Source organism: Lynx rufus, unplaced genomic scaffold (assembly GCF_022079265.1).
Source record: "Lynx rufus isolate CCGP_SWC_20201006 ecotype Redwood Valley unplaced genomic scaffold, mLynRuf1.p SCAF_2, whole genome shotgun sequence".
In the NCBI taxonomy this organism is placed as follows: domain Eukaryota; kingdom Metazoa; phylum Chordata; class Mammalia; order Carnivora; family Felidae; genus Lynx; species Lynx rufus.
Window position 1 is genome coordinate 55,031,071 of NW_025814834.1, and position 20,579 is coordinate 55,051,649.

General features: G+C 38.3%; 1 protein-coding gene across 6 annotated transcripts in view; it reads left to right on the forward strand.

Annotated features, from left to right (window-relative positions):
* The window catches only part of TTN (titin), a 273,279-nt gene that overhangs the window by 41,543 nt on the left and 211,157 nt on the right, over nt 1-20,579 (forward strand). For 3 of the 6 annotated variants that reach the window (XM_047083326.1, XM_047083327.1, XM_047083330.1), the window contains 3 exons: nt 201-326; nt 5,046-5,234; nt 10,689-10,745. In XM_047083326.1, the coding sequence (XP_046939282.1) occupies nt 201-326; nt 5,046-5,234; nt 10,689-10,745 (372 nt within the window). Of the gene's footprint in view, nt 1-200; nt 327-5,045; nt 5,235-6,334; nt 6,710-7,409; nt 7,983-10,210; nt 10,214-10,688; nt 10,746-11,842; nt 18,277-20,579 lie in introns of those variants that run through there. The other 3 variants (XM_047083328.1, XM_047083329.1, XM_047083332.1) reach the window with 3 other exon arrangements.

The following is a 20,579-nucleotide window of genomic DNA, read 5'->3' on the forward strand; positions in this document are numbered from 1 at the left end:
TAAAACCTAAGAAACCCGCTTTTTGTGTGTTGTCCCACTGCATTTATGAATACAATCTGGAGCTCATACAAGTGGATTGCTGCTCAGCTTTCAGAAAGTGCCCTGATGCCACATGAATTAAGATAAATCCACGTGCTCCATTCTTCTTTGAGGTCTGCAGGTGATTTAATCCTGACGCATCTTGTGGTCCCTTTCTTTAGTTCCGGAAGTCGTGTCTCCAGATCAGGAAATGCCAGTTTATCCTCCTGCTATCATTACCCCACTTCAGGACACCGTCACTTCTGAGGGACAGCCAGCCCGTTTTCAGTGCAGAGTTTCTGGAACAGGTAGGTTCATGAGCAAAGGTATCGTTGCTAATACTTACACAGAATGATCTGAGGAGAGCTTTCTCACATTTTCCTCCATCACAGACACCTCCCAGGCATAATTTGACTCTTAATGGGAATCTTGCAAAAGACTTACTTGAATTACTGAACTAAGGAATAGACCATGTTTACCACTACTGAACTGTAGCATCAAAAGTAAGGGCATTATAATCCGAGAGGTTAGACTTGAATTGTGGCTCCCCTGTGTGACCTTAGGCAAATATATTATTTCTCTGGCTCTCTTTTCCTCATGAGTAAAGTAAGAATAGTATTGCCTTTGATCTTAGAACATACCTTTCACAAGGGCAGGGATTCTGTCTTAGCACCTAAAACCTGGTGCCTAAAAAGGCAGTGGCTACTAGAAGGTAAGACCCTTGGCAGTGAGGGTGAATCCTTGTCCTAGGATAGCTTCATACATAGTGGATAGTCAATATGTACTTGTTAACTGGACAAAAGAATGATTATCAAATGACTAATACCAATGAGGATCGTGTTAGATAACACACACCAGCACGTAGCACAGTGTTCGTCATATAGTAACCCTCAGTTGGTTAGCTATATGCTCTTTAATTGGGGCATGCTTCCCAAACACCCATGGCCCTGTCTCACAGCCTCAGGAGTCTGATGTTGGTAGAATGAGGCAAAATATTTGCAGCTCTTTCAAGCCAATTATGATTGTAAATTTATCTCAGGTAGGGAAAAAGTAAATCAACTTTATCCCAAATGAAAGTCACTCTCATATTCTTGGCCCTTATATATGCCCACCAAAGGGAAATTCTTAGAGCTTAGCTTCATAGCACTCCTAGTTAAGTGTGGGTTTATTTTTATGCTTCTTCCATTGGTTTATGACCCAATCTCTGCATTGCCATGAGCCATTTTTGTAAACAAGTCAGTATTTCAATTGGCCTTCTAAAACCTGATGATTTCCTCCTCTGAGGTGAAGATGCTGATCTAGAAACCAAATGGACCTGTTTGATTTTTATGAGTATAATGAAAAGATAATTAATGATGTAGGTAAAGCATCTATAGGCCTGGCTGGCAAGTGACTGGTGCTCAATACATTAATTTTATTATAGATATAGAGGGGAATTATATAAACATAAAAGTCTGGTAGTGGGCAACCAACATGGGGAAATACCATAGACTTTGTGAGTTTGAGAAACACTAAATGTTAAGAAATAAGATCTGATTTGATAATATCCTACTAACACAGTAAAGAAAAGGCATTTTAATATCAAATTCATTAAAGCCACACTAAATAATTTGTCCTTCCATTGAATTTTTAGAGGAAAATTTTCAAATCGATATACATATATATGGGTCGTTTAAAGCAGTAGTCTTTATATAGTACTCTTCAGTTTATAAATAATATTATAGTTTTGCCTTTAAGGTATTACAAAAATATGTTTTAAGCCTTTCATAAGACTCCAATTGGGGGACGCCTGGGTGGCTCAGTTGGTTGGGCATCCCATTCTTGGTTTCTGTTCAGGTCATGATTCTGGGGTTGTGGGATCAAGCTCTCATCAGGCTCCATGCTAAGGGTGGAGCCTGCTTAAGATTCTCTCTCTCTCCCTCTGCCTTTCTCCCCTGCTCACACACACATGTTCTCTCCCTCTCTAAAATAATAATAATAATATAATAATAATAATAATAATAATTTTTTAAAAAAGACTCCAATTGGGGTAGAAAGAGAAAAATATCTTTTTTATATGACTGACATCTTTAAATGTTTAAATGGACGTTATACATTTATGGATTACTAACTCTTTATGTGTGGTACTATTTATACACATATAGAAATTTGAGCACCCTCTTGCAAATGTATTTTCTATATGGCAAAATGTAAGTTCTTTAAGTAAAATGCCCTTTTAAAAGCTTACCAAATCATAAAGGTTGATGCCCCTGGGACTAAATATATTTACACAACTTTCTCTTAGCAAGTATTACCCTACGAAAGTAAATTCAGCCCTGCCTTCTACAAATGTGAAAAAAAAATTATCAGTCTTCAGAAACCTCAGTCACATGTTTTTGGAACTCAATACTTAACTGAAGCATGGAACTTGGCCCTCAGCAATCTAGTGGTGCTTTTATGAGGACGTGTTGCCTACTGAAGGTCTCTGGTGCCACCTACTGGTGGAAAAGCAATTTGTAAAAGCAGATTTTTAAAACGTAATAAAGCTACATTTTTACCAATGTTTATTCTACAGATAATCAGTATCATTCAAAGGCTTACTGAGCAACAGCTAGCTAAATAAAATGATAAGTGGTCTGGCAATGATGGATTCCTGTTGTTCATTTAAGTAACTCTTCAGGTTTATTCGACTGCTGTTGAAACATTACACTAGCTGCTAGGGATGCCAGACCTGGCTTTCATAGAATTGAGTGTAGGTGAGGAGACACACGTGCACAACTAGATCCCAAGGTTGTAAGTGCCATAACAGCCCATGTACTCAGCGCTGACTGTTTGCAACATGAACAGAGATGCACAGACTGGGCATTGAAAAATCAACAGGATCCTTGAACACAGCGGTGTTCTAGGCAGAGAACGACATTTACAAAGTCATAAAAGCTTGCAAGGGTACTTCATGTGCTGGAAACGACAAGTGGCTTAAGTATGGTTGGAAAGTGATGTGATAAGTGGATGAGAAGGCCAGGAAAGAAGGCAAGGGCCAGGTACTAAAGGTTTGGTATTCTATGCTTAGGATTTTAGATTTTACCTTGTTTATACTAAGGAGCAACTGAAGGATTTTTAAGCCCCTCGGTAACATGATTTACTTTTTTAGAGACACTACTGTGGTAGTGAAAAGAGGAATGGTCAGATGTGGGAGGTGAGACCAGGTGAGGACCAAGGGAGAGGCCATCCTAACAGGCTTGGAAGGTGCTGACAAGGCCCTCAATTAGGGGAATCGGGAGAAAAAAGGGTGTATATTGAATTCAAGAGGTGGAATGAACAGAATTTAGGGACCAAATATAGTGGAGTAATAGAATGGGGAGCAGGGGCAGTGGAGAGGCCTCACGGAAGCCAAAAGAGACCAGTGACCGACACAGAAAGGGGCAGCCCAGTCAGAAGCACCAAATCCATTACCAAGAGAGGTCTCACCTGTTAGCTTATTTCTTGTTGACAATACATGCCTATCCTAGGGCTTCAATCAGTTTACCTCTGTCAGTAGTAATATGCAAAGAACCTTGCAAAGTGGTGAACCAAACTCTTCATCTTCCATTTCTGTTGAGGTTTAATAGACAAACTAAATAGTTATAGAATGATCGCTAAATTCCATGTGATGGTGTTGTCTCTTACATCACCTGGCCCTGACTTTTGGTAAATTATTAAAGGCACTGCTGATCCCTTGCGACGTTAAACATTCTTTCTATAATAACTGACTTGTGACAGTGGTTTATAAAGCTCCTTCCATGTGTAAGCCATTTAATTCACACAACAATTTATTGCAAAGAATAGCTCATGCACTGGGTGTTGTATGGAAACCAATTTGACAATAAATTTCATATATTAAAAAAAATAGCTCATGAATTACTATGCATCTTATTTTACAAATGAGAAGACTGGTCCAGAGAGATTAAATGGCAGGTGTAAGGTCACACAGCTGGTAAATTGTGGTATCAGCATTCCATTTTCTACCTTACCTTGCTACCTAAGGAAGTGAAGAGATTTAAAAGGAGAACCTGTAGTTTAAAAATACTACCACCATGGGCAGGATGGAGGGAAACCTTCACAAGCCAATATTTGTGCCAAAATGCAAACAAATGCTAGCTGATTGCACCACAAGAGAATCCTCCATAGATGGTAATTAGAAAAGGGAGTGGTATAGGGATCATACTCAGCTTGGGTTGTGGCTTTTAAAACAAATAACTAAATTTAAATCCACTCTTGACTTACAGGGTTACTGTTTCAGTGGAAGTATATTTTTTAAAGTGCACATTACCTTAAACCATAACAATATAATGTTATTTTATCTTTGCTTTGGGGTTATTTTCTATCATTTTAACATGATTCAACTCCTTATATGAAAAGAACTGGTTTTATTATTATATACTATTACTGTTACTTTGAAAAAAGCCAAATATATCTAAGATGCCCAAATTCCATTACTCTCAGTTTTAAAAATTATTTTTTGCTTTGCTCAGACCTTTCAATGCTTGCTCATTGGTAATGACAGTATAGAATTTTTTTCTTCAGACTACAGGGTGTCTGTTTTATACTTTTGGGAATGTTGATTCTCTCAGCTCTCTTTTTGATTGATCTTTCTGCCCACCAGAAGTGCAGATTTTCCTCTCCCTGTCCTCGTTAAGCAACCACAATCCTAGATAAAACCCATCCTGATGACTCTACCTTAGGACTGTCTTTTTCTCAAGGTCACTATGTCAAAACCTTGACCCTGTTTCCACAGCATGGACTGCAAATGGTTAAAAAGAATATAATTAAAATTATAAAAGTTCAAATATTACAACCAGTCTATAAGCTGGATTTTTCTGGAATCATGTTTTTCTTAAAGATGAAAAGGAAACCTAAAAGAGCAGATGTGGCAAGCCCAAAAGGGAAATCTAATGTTATTAAGATAAATATGAAATGTAGTCAACAATGTAATCAATACTGTGTTTGCAGGTAAAATCATCCACCACTTTTTGTGATTTTAAATATCTTTTTTTTCTTTTGTGATGCAGATCTAAAAGTGTCTTGGTACGCCAAAGACAAGAAAATCAAGCCATCTCGGTTCTTTAGAATGACTCAATTTGAAGACACTTACCAACTGGAAATTGCTGAAGCTTTTCCGGAAGATGAAGGAACTTACACTTTTGTTGCTAATAATGCTGTTGGTCAAGTGTCAAGCACAGCCAACTTGAGACTGGCAGGTACAGTAAACAACTTTAAGAACCACATTTAAATATGGATCTAATCTTACAATGCCAGTAACAATCACTAAAGATTCCATGTAAACCATCATTGGCCCTACCATTCTCTTTTAATGCAACTAATTGTTTCCATGTTATATACGACATTCTTACTTTTCTTTTATCCCATCTCATGATGAATCACAAACCATCATTTTCTATTTTGCCCTGCTTTGTCTTTATACTGTTTTGTAATGTACTGCTCTCCGCGCCAGCTTTCATGCTTTCTGATCAGCATGTATCAGAATGGAGAGAAATATGCTAAAGAAATACTTAGGTAGATTTGTTTTCTCATTTAGCTAAGATGAAAATTTTAAAAAAATGTTTTTTAATGCCAGCGTTACTATCCCCCCATTGTCTTGACACAATTCTGAGTTCACAGAAGCTACAGAGGATGATTTCGGGTCTGGACACCATCTAGATGCATTCGCCATCATTCCAAGAATGCCTTCAGGTTAAGGGGCCCAGTCCAAAGATGGTTTAGCATTTCTGATATTTGGGGCTTTTAAACTGCAATCAGAAACACTTCCCTGGCAGTGGGGAGCACTTTGATTCAAAACAAGATAACAACAATATTTTTATACAGTCAGACTGTTTTTGCTGAGCTAATTTAGTCTATGTATTCTTAACTATGTACAAATACATAAGGATTGAAGGCAACTTTGATTTTTCCCTTAATTTTAAATACAATAAGAATCAGATATTTTCTTAATAATCAATTTAAAGTGGTTTACAAAACAGAAAATCTGATTTTATAACCAGAGGGGAAAAAAATAAAAACAGGAAACAAGAATACCTAAACTAAATCGTGTACTTCACTACTGCCTTCGCAAACAATACGGTGACGTTTCTTAGACTATTTATGTCTCCATTTGTTTGTCTGGAAAATGGAAGTGAACATGTGTGACTTGGAACCAATAATGTCATACGTTGACAAGGCATTAAGATTGGTCTGGATTCTAGTCCGCCATTACAATTTACGACAGATCTGTAGACAACTCCAAATGAGTTCTGGTTTCAATGCAGGGTAAGACATTAAAGGTTGGCATGCTTCTTTTCAGGATTTAGCAAATTTGGAGAAGTTACATCAAACTCCCAATGGCATGTTTCTTCGTCAGTTTCATTTAAGAAGGACTCCCTTGGCCAAAAGCCCATCTTCATCCAGCCTCTATCAAGCCTCAGGGTGCACAGCGGGGAGACAGTCAGATTTCATGCAAGGGTTTTTGGCATTCCCAAGCCAGAAATCCAGTGGTTTCATAACCAGCAGCCAATTCTACCAACAAAAGATGTAGTTTTCCATTTTGAGGAGTCCACAGGCATGGCTTTAATGCTTATAGTTGATGCTTACTCAGAGCATGCTGGGCAGTACTCTTGCAAAGCCGCCAATAGTGCTGGGGAAGCCTCTTGTGCAGCTACACTCACAGTGACTCCAAAAGGTAAAGCTCATGTTGCTTTAAAGACTTGGATTTGCTTCATACCTCCTACTCCCACTGTTACTAATGAGAGTCTCTACTGTTTGTCTCATTGCATAGTGTGGTCAGTCGATAATTTACTAATAAAATAACACCCAACAAGTCCTCCTTAGTTCTCAATTATGGGTTAACCTATGCAATTAAAATCTCACTGAAGTGTATATTCTGCGTAGTACACTAGTATTTTTTAAGGCATCAGCTTTGCTTGATGTTTTTACTTTTCTAAACAACATCTCGTGGTTGGATCATTAATGATCCATTTGCTGTATATTGTTTATAAAGTATGCAGAAGAAGAAGGACAAATGGAATCCCAGGAGAGGGAAAAGAGAGAGAGAGAGAGAGACAGAGAGAGAGAGAGAGAGAGAGAGAGAGAGAGAGAGACTATGTAACTCTGGTTAGCTGCAGTGACAACAGAAGGAAGGACGCAGAGACGCTATGGCATCGCATGAGCCTTCATCATCCATTCATCACTGGGTCACTGGGAATGAACTTTCTTTTGTATGATCTGACATCCTAGAGCATACTCCATTTGGCATGCTGCTTCCAGGTGACAATGACATCTTCCATCTTCATCTTCCATGCCATTTTATGTTACTAACCTAACCAAGTGACAAAGCTTAGATCTTAATATTCTTTTCTTTTTCTTGTCACTTGATTATACAGTGCAAGCCCTAGCTAGGCAGAGTTCTGGGAAAGATGTAAGAGAGTCCACCAAGTCCCAGGCAGTGGCAGATTCCTCTTTCACAAAGCAGGAGAGCAAACTATCCCAAAACGAAATTAAGTCATTTCAAGGATCATCATATGAATATGAATCACAGGTTTTTGAAAGTGTATCTCAAAGTTCCATCCACACAGCTGCATCGGTTCAAAATGTAGAGTTGCGCCACACTGCGTCCCTTTCACAAATTGCAGAAAGCACTGAGTTATCTGGGAACTATGCTGAAGAGGCAGTGGGTGAGGCACCAAAGATTCTCCTGCAGCTTCAGGACCTCTCTGTAAGGTGCGGCGACACTGCTGAATTCCTCTGTGTCTTACAAGATGAATCCTCTGTTGATGTAACCTGGACTCACGAAGGCATAAAGATCGAGGACTCTGAAAGAGTGAAGCAGTCACAACGTGGAAATATTCAGTTTCTTATCATATGTAACGTTCAGCTGGTAGACCAAGGACTGTACAGCTGCAGTGTCCACAATGAGTATGGAGAGAAGACAACGTCAGCAGTACTAAGCGTAGAAGGTGCTTATTTGGCTTTTAGCTCTGACTTGCTTCATTTCATCCCCATCGCTTTATGCAGCTTTTCTGCTGTGCAAATTGAATCAATGAATATATTAATTAGAATATCTCTAACTTAGCACTCTATTCGTAAAAGACTCACGAAAGTCAGCCAAGTTATTGGCCAGACTTGTGATGAACATTTTTAAGTTTCCAGTCTAGATTCAAGGAAGTGTAACTTTCAAATCTCATTTCAGAAGGTTATGGTTTATTTCACGTGTGATGCTTTTCCTAGTATTTCCCAAATATGCCCCCTATGAGGCACACTGAAGAAGGTCAAGCTGTTACAGTTAATCAATTATTGATTATTTATTATTGTGCCTGATACTGCGCCAAGCTTAAATTTAATTATTTTAATATTAGGAGGCTCAAAAGTTCTCATCTGCCCTTTGTTTGCAGATCTGGAAGTTCTAGATGTTTATAAGGAGCAATAGAAAATTGTGCACTGATAATGATAGGGCTCTGTCTGGACCAAAATTAGGAGTCTATAGCTATTTCTTAATAGGTGCTGCTGCTTCAAAGTCTCAGATCTTCCTGGAATTCTAGAATTATCTCATGGCAAGATTATTATTTTTATTGTTATCGTGCTTGATTTGCCACCATGTCTGGAAGGGAATGAATAAATTTGTCTCAGAAAGATAAGTTGTTCCTTTTATCCATGGACCTCCTCTTAGATACTAATGAAACAGGAAAGTTATTCTTCAGGTGCTAGAATCCCATGCTGTATGTCTGTAAGCAAAGAGTCTTTACTGAGTCCCGTGAAAGGTAACTGATGGAAGAAGTTCTAGCATCTCCAGGGGTCGGTGGAGACTGTGGCCTCAAGGTCTTTTCTGATCTCTCCATCCATTTTTGAAATATTAGAGACGAGCAGGGGATAGTACGGTGCTATATGACAGCCATCTTGGCTCTGAATTTTGACAGAGTCTCATATATCATTTAATATATCTGTAATCCTCATTCTCCCAAAGGAGTCTTTTTTATCTCTTAATCTGACATTTTGTTCTGTAGCTCTTTCTGGTAACATTTTCATAGGCTTCAAAGGGAATAGCTCCAGAACTGAAAGCTAGTTATGCAAATTAGATGGAAAATTCCACCATCCAAAGAGTTGACCCTCAATTTCACCATAGCTGCTGGCTAGTGCAATAATCACACATAGTGATTATTTATCTGGAGGTGACGTGGTGACAACCATGACGGTTTCTGCAGCCATATAATTGAGAGTTGGCTGTGTTGTGGAGGTAGGAACAATGTAGGTCTTTCAACTCGTTTCCTAAGGAATGTAGGGCCATGGTACATGCTCGATCAGCACATGGCCAGAGTGGATTTAAGCTGGACATTTTTGCCACAGGATTTCTAGTTCACTCAGTTCTAATGGATTATATCATTAAAGTGTTCTTGGAGCATGAGCATTTTTCTCTTGGGAAGTCCAGACTGCCTCACTGGTACTTAAGAAAGTGAAAAGATAAGCCACTTTTAAGTGTTTGAAGAATGAAGGATCAGGCACAGTTATCTAATTATCGCACATAAGACCAGTCTTTACATGTTCCTCTTTTACTTTGGCCTTGTAACTCTACGTAGGCAGAGTAGTTATCCGCAAAGATCAAGTAGGAAGGTAAACCCTGTAAGTCTGTTTGAGTAGTTCTTCTGTACGTAAAAGTATAGATATATCATATGTTAGTTTGGGAACTAACATGCTGCTTTCCTTCTCATCCTAATGACACATCACCTTCTCTAAATTCAGCGTGTGTTTTACTCTTACAAACACAGCTAATTTATTACTTTTCCTGACTTTATTCTCACCTAGCAAACGAATCGCAAACCAGAACAGTTACAAAAATTGCCCTTGGTTCAGACACTAAAAGTTTTAAAACACACAAAGAGTCACAAAATAAAACAACCCATGAAGTAAAGAGAGAATCGTCAAGGAAAACAGCAAGTTTGTCATTCACTTCATGCCAAAGCCCACAAGGAACGGAGGAGCCATGGAGTCCCGTGTTCCCACACAGTTCCACACGGATGGACAGAAGAACAAGAGGGAACCAGGGCACCCACCTTTCCCAGGAAGCTGCCCCAGAGATGATTGTGTCTAAAGCCTGCGCCTTTTCCCTATATAATAAAAGCTATTTTGACTTGAGGACTCTGTTTTGCTCCTTAATATGTAACCAGACTTTGTGTAGTCTCAAGTTTTAAAGGTGGTCCAAATGAAAGGCATATTTACTAGCAGGAAACGCTTAATTCTGCAGGAAAACCTGAGAATAGCCCTCGGCAAAAGGCGGCAAGTTAGAAAATGCATGTTCCTTCTAAATGTGATTCCTTCTCTTAGCAAGTGTTCCATCGATAGGACATTTTTATTTTTAAAAAAGAGAATATTCCTTTAGTTGATGGATTGCTTTTTGGAATGCATGTAAAGGCATGGGGAGTTATGAAACTAAAAGTGGAAATTTCATAGAGAACCTAAAATAAAAATGTTTTAAAATCTTTCTGCCAACATTGTCATGTACTTTATCAGCTCATTGATTTGTCTGGCATGGATTTTTTGGGTGCACTTGGGGGACATAGTTTTCTGTTACTAGAATGAAGAGGAAATTATAATTATATGAATATATGAATTGAGGCAGAAAGTATACCAGGTTAATCATTAAAATCTCTTTATATGTTTTCCCATTTTAGCCCCAGAATCAATTTTGCATGGGAGGATTGAAGAGGAGATTGAGGTGGAGATGAAAGGTATTGTTATACTGGATGTGAGATTTAAGTAGAAATTCTGAAGGATTAATAGAATCCTTGACCTGCCTACTTTCTCTTAGTAATATTGAGAAAAATGACATAGATGTACAAATATATCTCTTAGAGTATATATTACTATGTCGCATGCCTGGTTTAGTATGCTGATGGTTACATGCATTTCACAGTAATTTGTTTGACAGTGATTTAAAGTCTTATATTTAAAATTTATCAGCCATTTTCAACTTCATGTTTGCAGCCATTTTCATAAGTGTGTATCAGAAAAAGTTGTCATCTTAATGCATGAAATCAATTAGTGGAAGTTTGTTTTCAAAATCGCAGCGAGTTAAATTGAACAATAGGCAATCACCTAGCTGTCAGTCTCAGAATGCAATGTCATGAATGAATTACGATGATTGAAATGCTACTTCATTTAGGATGTGTGAAAATGTTACATTCTCATTCTGGTTTACACTTCATGCACATACATCATTTTAACATTGATCTGTCTCTTACACTGGCTTGCAGATAGCTGCCTTACGTGATCATTATTGCCTGCTTTTCTCTGCGTAACGTTGTGACTTTATGGCTGTATTAGTTCGAATAAACGCCTTCTCATTTTATTTTAGCTAATTACTTATGGTTAAAGTTCTTGCAGATTTTTTTTAAATAGTTAATGCTCAAAAAGATAATAATTTAATCCAACAATCAAAAGGATCAGAAAGGGCGTTTATTCCACTCTCTGCAAGTCAGGTAAGATTTTCCTCTTAGCCACCAAAAGAACAAAGATTTCCCGCTCTCAAAACAAACATGCACAGGAACATGTTATTTTGAAATGCATTTTTGCTTGTTCAAGAAGAAATTTCAACAGTTTGAAGAAAAGACCAGACAACGAACGATTTTCGTGTCAGAATCTTTTAAACAGAGCATGGTGTTGCGTTTATTCGAACAAATATGGTGAGTGAATTTTTTTTATGGATTTGTGAGAATCTGTAGCATGCATTTTATTTTATTTCCTATTTTGCAATTTCATTTATTTTCAACTTTTTCAAATACTATGGAAAATAGTAAAATGCTTTATAATTTAATTTTTCTTTCAGAATTGTCCTCTGAGGGAGAATCTGAACATTCAGAAAGAGATGCACGCGACGCCTTTTCAGATTCTGAAGACTTCGACCACAGCTCCATGGCTGCTAAACGATATGCAAGTAGAATATCATCTACAAGCTCCTGGCCCGAATATTTCAAGCCTTCTTTTACCCAAAAACTTACATTTCAATATGTTTTAAAGGGCGAACCCGTTGTTTTCATGTGTAAATTAATTGCCTGGCCAACTCCAGAAATGACTTGGTTTCATAACAACCGACCTATCCCAACAGGTCTTCGACGGGTTATAAAAACTGAGAGTGATTTACATCATCACTCTTCCAGCTTAGAGGTTAAAAGTGTCCAGCACAGAGATTCTGGAAGTTATAGATTATTGGCAGTTAATAGTGAAGGGTCCGCTGAATCAACGGCATCATTGCTTGTTATGCAAAAAGGGCAAGATGAGAAATGTTTAGAATTTCTGAAAAGGGCAGAACAGACACATGAGAATATGGAGGCTTTAGCTGAAAGGAGAGAAGACAGGATAAAGGTAGGCCTGAGGTTTACGGGCTCTCCCTTTAACAAAAAACAAGATGTAGAACAAATGGGATTGATGCGAACTATACACTTTAAGACAGTAAGTCCGGGCAAGAAAACTGACTTTCTGTGTGATGAAGAATATTTAGAAAGTAAACCTGACCTAAGGCAATGGCTTAATGTAGGTGAAAGCTTCCTGGATGAGGAGACCAAAACGAAGTTGCAACGTTTACGGGAGGCTAGAAAAATCTTAACGGAGAAAAAGAAATTATCTCTTTCAGAAATGTCATCGGAAATCAGCTCGAGAACTCTGAGAAGTGAAGCTAGCGATAAAGACACTCTGCTGTCTAGAGAGGAGATGGAAAGCAGGTCTGTATCTGATCTAGCCGAAGGTAGGGACAAGGTAGATCCTTCAAGCGAGGGTATTGTCCCAAATCCACATGTCCTTTCTAATCAAATGGATCAAAATGTAGCATCTGGAGAACCTCCCACAAGCTTTCAAACTACTGTTGATGAAGAAATTCTCCAGACTGAAATAAGAATGAGCCAAGAGGCATTTCTAAGAGAAAATCTACAGAAAGACCATTTATATGGTCAGATTCTAGTAAGTGAGGAGACCCGAGCAAGAAAACCACTTGAAGAAATTATGACCAAAACTGAAATTGGAGAGTCATCTAGATATATCACTGTTGTAAATAAGAACGAGGAAATCTATGAGACTCCTGAAAAGGTGCCCCAAGTTATTATGCCACATGCCAGTGAATCTGTTGGTCCGGTTATAAATATTGAAGAAAATGAAGAACGAGATAGTGTGAGAATAAGAAAGGATGATTTGAGAGAATTACAGCACTCTATTTCCACAAAAGTTGATGAATTCAAACCTGAACAAGAAGAAGAAAATGCACGATTTTATGAAAGTCCTTTCCAAAAGCATCCACAACGTTGCCCACCTTCATTTCTTCAAGAAATTGAATCTCAAGAAGTTTATGAAGGGGACAGTTGTAAATTTGTGTGTCACTTTCAAGGATATCCTCCACCCATAGTGACGTGGTACAGCAATGATATACCAATCCCCCGGAACCGAGGCTGTATCTCTCAGACCTCGGAAAACTATTCAATATTAACTTTCTCTTCTGTTCTTCCTCAAAACGAAGGTTCTGTTACCTGTGTGCTGTTTAACCAATATGGAACAGTAAAAACAACTGGCACACTTAAAGTGAAAGCAAAACAAGGGCACGGTGTCGAAGCACATAGAGTCCCTGTGTTTCATGAGTACACGGATGAGGAAGAGGAGCTGGCATTGGTGTTTGACCAAACAAAAGGCATTCATCCATCTTTGAGACAAAAGGGCCAAACAAATCTCCATATGTTACACGCTAACCCCCCACGTGCTCCCTCTGCAGATGTAGAATTGCTTTCCTTCCCTGTAGAAATTCAGATAACAGCAGCTACTCCCACCCCAGAACAGGATAAAGAGTCCAGAGAACCGTTTCACCCCGAGGAGCTGGGAGCTAAAGCAAGACCTCAAGATGAAGCTTCTCGGTCACCAAAACACAAATTTATATTTTCATCTGATATTACTAACGAGCCACCAAAAATGTTACAGGGAATGCCGAAGCATATCAGGTGTGGAGAGGGGGGTTCCATAATACTTGAATGTTTGTTATCTGGTGAGCCTAAGCCAGTTGTAACATGGTTTCAAAATGGAGTCATGTTAAAGCAGAACCACAAGTTTCAGTTTGAAGAAGTTCATTTTAGCCACAGATTATATATTAATGACCTCAATTCTCAAGATTCTGGAAAATATAAGTGTGTTGCTGAAAACAATTCAGGAACAGCTGAGAGTGTTTCAGATCTGACAGTGGAACCTGACACTCACAGGGAATATAGTCGATTAGGAAATATTGGTGGAATTTATGCAAAATATTCCAAAAATCAACAAATTCAGGGAGAATCTGTGAGGGCGCGTTTTTATGATTACCCACCTGGTCCTTTTACTCCCCAATCCAATATAAAAGAATATTCTGTAAGGGAATGTTTTCAAAGCTTTGAGACAACTGAACAGATAGACCAGAAAGCCCAGGTTCATTGCACATATTCCAGAGAAAAACTACCTAGATTTATGCAGGGTGCTTCTAGAGCCACAAAAATTAACAAGCCTGTCAGAGCCAAACTCGTACAATATCAGGGTGAGGGAAAAGAGGGACATATAAGTGAAAAATCAAAGCGGTACCAAGTAGAGGGTACTGTTTATCCATTTGTCGAGGATATCAGTGAAGTTAAAAAAATTAGAAAAGAGGTAAAAAATGATTTTGGAAAACTTGAAGCAGAAAGGGAAGATGTGCAAGAATATGCCCTACGTGACTATTTACCAAATATCTACTCTGAGAGAACTTCTGATAGTTATGATACAAAAGATCCATCTATCATTGTGTATGAAGAACCCCTGGGTGAAGAGAGGTATTACCCAGGAAAAAAAGTGAAGCATAGAATCATTGCATTTGAAAAGTTACAACGTGTAGAAAAAGGGGTTCTAGAAAAAAGACTGACCAGGAAATTTGTCAATCCTCCTCAAAGGAAGCTTGGTGACAGGGATTTTCCATTGAAGCCAAGAGACTCAAGATCAAGTAACCTAAGTCAGGCAGAGACAATGTCTCCAAACACTGAACCAGATTCCTCTGACATTGTGATGAATTTAAAGCTGCTTTCTTCTCAAACTCTTAAGGAATTTGAAGTGCAAGAGAGGGAACAACCAAAGGAAACAGGTCTTCTAGATCAGTCTACAATTTCTGAAAGGACTGAACATGAAGTACCTATTACATTTGACTTAAAGCAATTCCACTCTCAAATAGAAAATGCAAATATAAAATTCCAAGCATTAGATGGCAGTCAACCAGAAGCATACTTTAAAATCCAACGTCCTGCTTCTGAAATAGCTGGTGCTGAGAACATTGTATTTGATCTAAAACAAATGTATTCTCATATAGGAGATCCAGCAAAGGAGTTTCAAGGGCAAGAAACTAGGCAGCAGGAAACACCTTACCAAGAAGAAATTGCTGGCACTGAAGCATTGCAATCCGAAACACAAAATACCTCTAAAAGTGTACAAGATAACATATTCACCAATCCAGAAATTTCTTCCAGTCAGGGGTTTTCAAATAGGACTGTGATGGAGAAAAGTCATTTGGATGAAAATACCTTTTATTTGGAAAAACATACACAGGAACACAATTTAGAAATTTCACATACTGATATTTCTCTTAAATCATTTTCTGAAGAAACCCACAGTGAATCATGGGCCCCACTTCAAACCTCATCTACTGATGTTGGAGAAATGGATATTTCTGAGAAAAAAAGTTCTCTAGAAAATGGAGATAGAAGTTTCATTTCACATTTGAAAAAAGCAGCAAGTGAGGAAAAGCTTTTAGAGGTTCATGAAGTGGAAGAAGAGCATACTTTGGAACCAGAGTTGGCCCCATTTCAAAAGCAGGGTGGAGAGACACAGGGATACGTCACTGGAATTTTGGGAGACCACGAAGGTGGTGATGATCATGAGGCAGCTACATGCCACAGAAAAGTCTCCTTGAGCTTTCCATTCTTGACGACTGAGGAACAGCAGAATCCAAATGAACAAACTAGTGAAAAAAGTGATGCCTTTGGAAAAGAAAAATGCTATGAAGAAGTTCAAGTTCAGAATGAAACTTGTTTCTCCGCTACAGAAGAAGGAAAGATAGAAACTTGTTTGTCTGAAAATCTACCTAAATTGGATGAAGCACATACAGCAGAAGTAATGGACTCTGAGACCTCCCTAACACAATACTTACTTGCTGCTGGAAAGCACCAAGTTCCTGAAATGAAAGACACCACATGCAAGGCAAAGCATGTTCAGAGTGAATCAATCACATCAATGGAGGTTGAAGAAGTAACTTTCAGCACTGTGTATGAATATTACAACCAACAACAGGAAACATTAGGTCGCCCATTTTCTCCTGAATCTGATATTTCGATTGATGTGGGAAGTACAAGCAGTGAAGAGATCCCTGAGTTAGATCAGTTTTATACCCCACCATCCTCTGTTGAACATTTTGAAACTCCAAAGTCTCCTGATTTATATTTTACTCCTTCAGATACAACTAAACAATCCTCAACAAATTCAGGAGGTGAGACTATTGCAAGAACCACACCTTTAGAGGAAGCTGCCGAAAGGTACTCAACACCTTCCGAAGGCGAGGTAGCAGAGAGATATTCCACACCCCCAGGGGAGACACTAGAGAGATATTCCACACCCCCAGGGGAGACACTAGAGAGATATTCCACACCCCCAGGGGAGACACTAGAGAGATATTCCACACCCCCAGGAGAGGCATTAGAGAGATATTCTACACCCCCAGGAGAGACACTAGAGAGATATTCTACACCTTTAGGAGGAGAAACGGTTGAAAAATATTCTATTCCTACTGGAGGACCAAACCCCACTGGAAACTTTAAAAGATACTCATCAAAAACAGAAAGGGAGGACAGTACACCAAATGAACATTTTCATACACCTACAGAAGAGAGAAGTTCAGCTTATGAACTATGGCGTTCTGATTCATTTGGCACACCCAATGAAGCCATTGAACCAAAAGACAATGAAATGCCCCCATCTTTTATTGAGCCTCTGACCAAAAGGAAGATATATGAGAACACAACATTAGGCTTCATTGTTGAAGTTGAGGGCATTCCAGTTCCTGGTGTGAAATGGTATCGAAATAAATCTTTGCTCGAGCCAGATGAAAGAATCAAAATAGAAAGGGTGGGTAATGTGTGTTCTTTGGAAATTTCTAACATTCAAAAAGGAGAGGCAGGAGAGTACATGTGCCATGCAGTAAACATCATAGGGGAAGCAAAGAGCTTTGCCAATGTAGACATAGTACCCCAAAGAGAAACAGCAGTGGCTCTCCCACCTCCAGTAACACATCAGCATGTCATGGAGTTTGATTTGGAAAACACTACATCGTCCAGAACACCTTCTCCTCAAGAAATTGTCCTGGAAGTTGAACTAAGTGAAAAGGATGTTAAGGAATTTGAGAAGCAAGTGAAAATAGTCACAGTTCCTGAATTTACTCCTGATCATAAAAGCATGATTGTGAGTCTGGATGTTCTACCTTTGAATTTAGCAGATCCAAGTATGGCTTCAAGGGAAGAAGAAGACAAAGATTTAAAAATTGATTTAGAAGTATTTGAAATGCCTCCTCGCTTTATAATGCCTATTTGTGATTTTAAAATTCCAGAAAATTCAGACGCTGTGTTCAAATGTTCAGTCATAGGCATCCCTAGTCCCGAAGTTAAATGGTATAAAGAATATATGTGTATCGAGCCAGATAACATCAAATATGTGATCAGTGAGGAGAAGGGAAGTCACACCCTTAAAATTCGAAATGTCTGTCCGTCTGACAGTGCAACATATAGGTGCAGAGCTATCAATCGAGTAGGAGAGGCTATCTGCCGGGGATTCCTCACCATGGGAGATTCTGAAATGTTTGCTATGACGACAAAGAAAAGTAAAGTGACTTTAAGCAGTATGAAGGAAGAATTAGTCCTAAAGAGCAAATATTCAGACAGCTTTTTTGAATTTCAGGTGGTGGAAGGGCCTCCCAGATTTATCAAAGGTATTTCTGACTGTTATGCACCTGTAGGTACCGCAGCTTATTTCCAGTGTTTAGTTCGTGGCTCTCCAAGACCCACAGTTTACTGGTACAAAGATGGGAGGTTGGTGCAAGGTACAAGGTTCAGCGCTGAGGAAAGTGGCATAGGGTTCCACAACCTATTCATAACAAGCTTAGTAAAAGATGATGAAGGTGAGTACAGGTGTGTGGCTACAAACAAGTCAGGAATGGCGGAGACCTGTGCGGCCCTCACCCTAACTTAGTTTCCTGTGCAATGTTTCGGTGCCTCAGTAAGTAGTGAATCGATTCGAGTGCTCCAGATTTCCCAAATTAGATCGATCCAATAAATTTCCAAATAGGTCTACTCGATTTGAATTCAATACGTGGAAAACGCCTGGGAAAACAGTTTCTCTCTGGAGAAATCTTGTGTTTGTAATACATGTAAATAGTCTGTCATCTAAGGTGTGGAACCATCACTGTGTCAACTCTGTTGTGAATCATCAAACGCAATTAAATATCTCTGTGGCCACCTAACTGTTTGTACTGCTGCTTTACCCTCGTTCCTCCTCCACAAAAGAGTTTCAGTAGAATGCATTCTCTTTTAGCAGATAAGCTATTTAAGTAAAGTAAAACGTAAGATGGAAGACCGTGTCACATGACCACGTGGACAAATCGGTAAGGTAAATTTCCTCTCCGCTCTGAGTGTAAGTCAGTTTTGAAATTATAACCTCTTTGCATCCAAATCCATGCATACTGACTTGGACTTAGAATAGACAAAACAAACAACAGAAACCAGCTTCACCCAGTTGATGACTAACTCTATAATCTGTTTTACCTTGCGATCTTAATATATTTGTTTGGCTCTTTTACAAATATTTTCAGTATTAATGTCCCCCTTCTTAAATATTTTAATTCTTGCTGGTTTTGCAGGGACCAATGGTGCTTTCTTTTTTGGGTGGAGTTCATCTAGACATTTGCAAAATATGCAAAGAAAAATCTTTCCACTTTTGGGAATACCCTATTTTCTCAATTTTTAAAATGGCATCAAGTGTGAAATACAGCATTTGATATTGGCCTGGAGTGGGGGGGGGGGTGGGGGCAGGGGTGGGAACTACTATATTACATTTATACACAGATTTTAAACCATAGACCAATTTCAGAGTCTTTAAAATTAGAAAAAAGAAGGGGGGACATTTTTAGTAGTGAGCAATATGGTAATTTGTATTTCAGATTATATGCAAATAAGATATTCAGCTTTCTTGTCATTTTTACTGAATTTCATTTTTAAAACTAGAAATTCATAAGTATTCAAATTTAAGATGTATATATGTTCCTAAAGTGAATTTGTTTTCAAAATTATAATTCTAATAAATTCACAGAATCCTTAAAAATGTGTCTATGTTATCACTGTGAACCTGAATCTTCTTACGGAAAGATGTAATAAATACTAAAAAATTCAGTTTTCTTAACTGAAAATGAGGAGTTGGACCAAAAGACCTCAGAGGTGATTGTTCAACTCTGTGATTCTGTGTTGTTCCTAATATAGTTTAGGATAAATTTTAGTTTTGCAACAAATGATGAGAAAAACAACAGAATATAATACTGAAGTTGTGAATCTTTCCTCCGTCTAATTCTAAATTACTCACTGTTACCTAACAGCTGTATTTGTCCCTGCAGTGAACAACTTTTATGTACCATGATCATATTAAACATGTTGCTTTTAATTCTAAAAAATTTAACACTTCATTTAAATTTAATATTCAAAAGAATTCATATATTCAGGCTTTATACCCCTCCCCTACTTACCCCCCCCCAAAGAAAAAAACACATTTGTTTTACCTGTTTTGAGTCACCATAACTCATCCAGATATACTATTGTGGAACAATCATTTCTGTTTCAACCAGTGAGCACACAATATCTGTGGTAATAAGTATGGGTATAATGTAATATATCACATCATCAATCCCTTTAGGGACTTAGGGATTTATTCTACTCCTAGTTACAAAATGGATGTTTCAATAAACTAGAAATTCAGGTCATGAGAAACATGACAATAGCTGGCACAGTGGTGGGGCAGTTCTAAACCTGTTTCAGGAAAGAAGGAAGGAAAGGGAAAAGGACAAGGGAAGGGAAGGGAAAAGGACAAGGGAAGGGAAGGGAAGGGAAGGGAAGGGACGGGAAGGGACGGGACGGGAAGGGAAGGGAAGGAAAGGAAAGGAAAGGAAAGGAAAGGAAAGGAAAGGAAAGAACATTTTATCAAATTGACAGGAAGGAAGAATTTGATTTTGCTCATTACAATTTTTAGTTTCAAATGCATTGAACTTGAGGATATTCAGAATAATAACAATGACTGAATAAAGAAAAATAAGTCTTGGCTTACTTATTGTTGTAGATAATTGAGTAGAATTTTTTTCTGAGTCAATGGCATATAACTTAAAAGCCTGAAATATTAATTTCCCTGATGCTGGATAAAGAATTCATTGTATTATGTATACTAGAGTTTAGACATAATTATTAGCTGCTACTACTACATGTATTTTTAACTATACCTTTCATGTTTGAGCA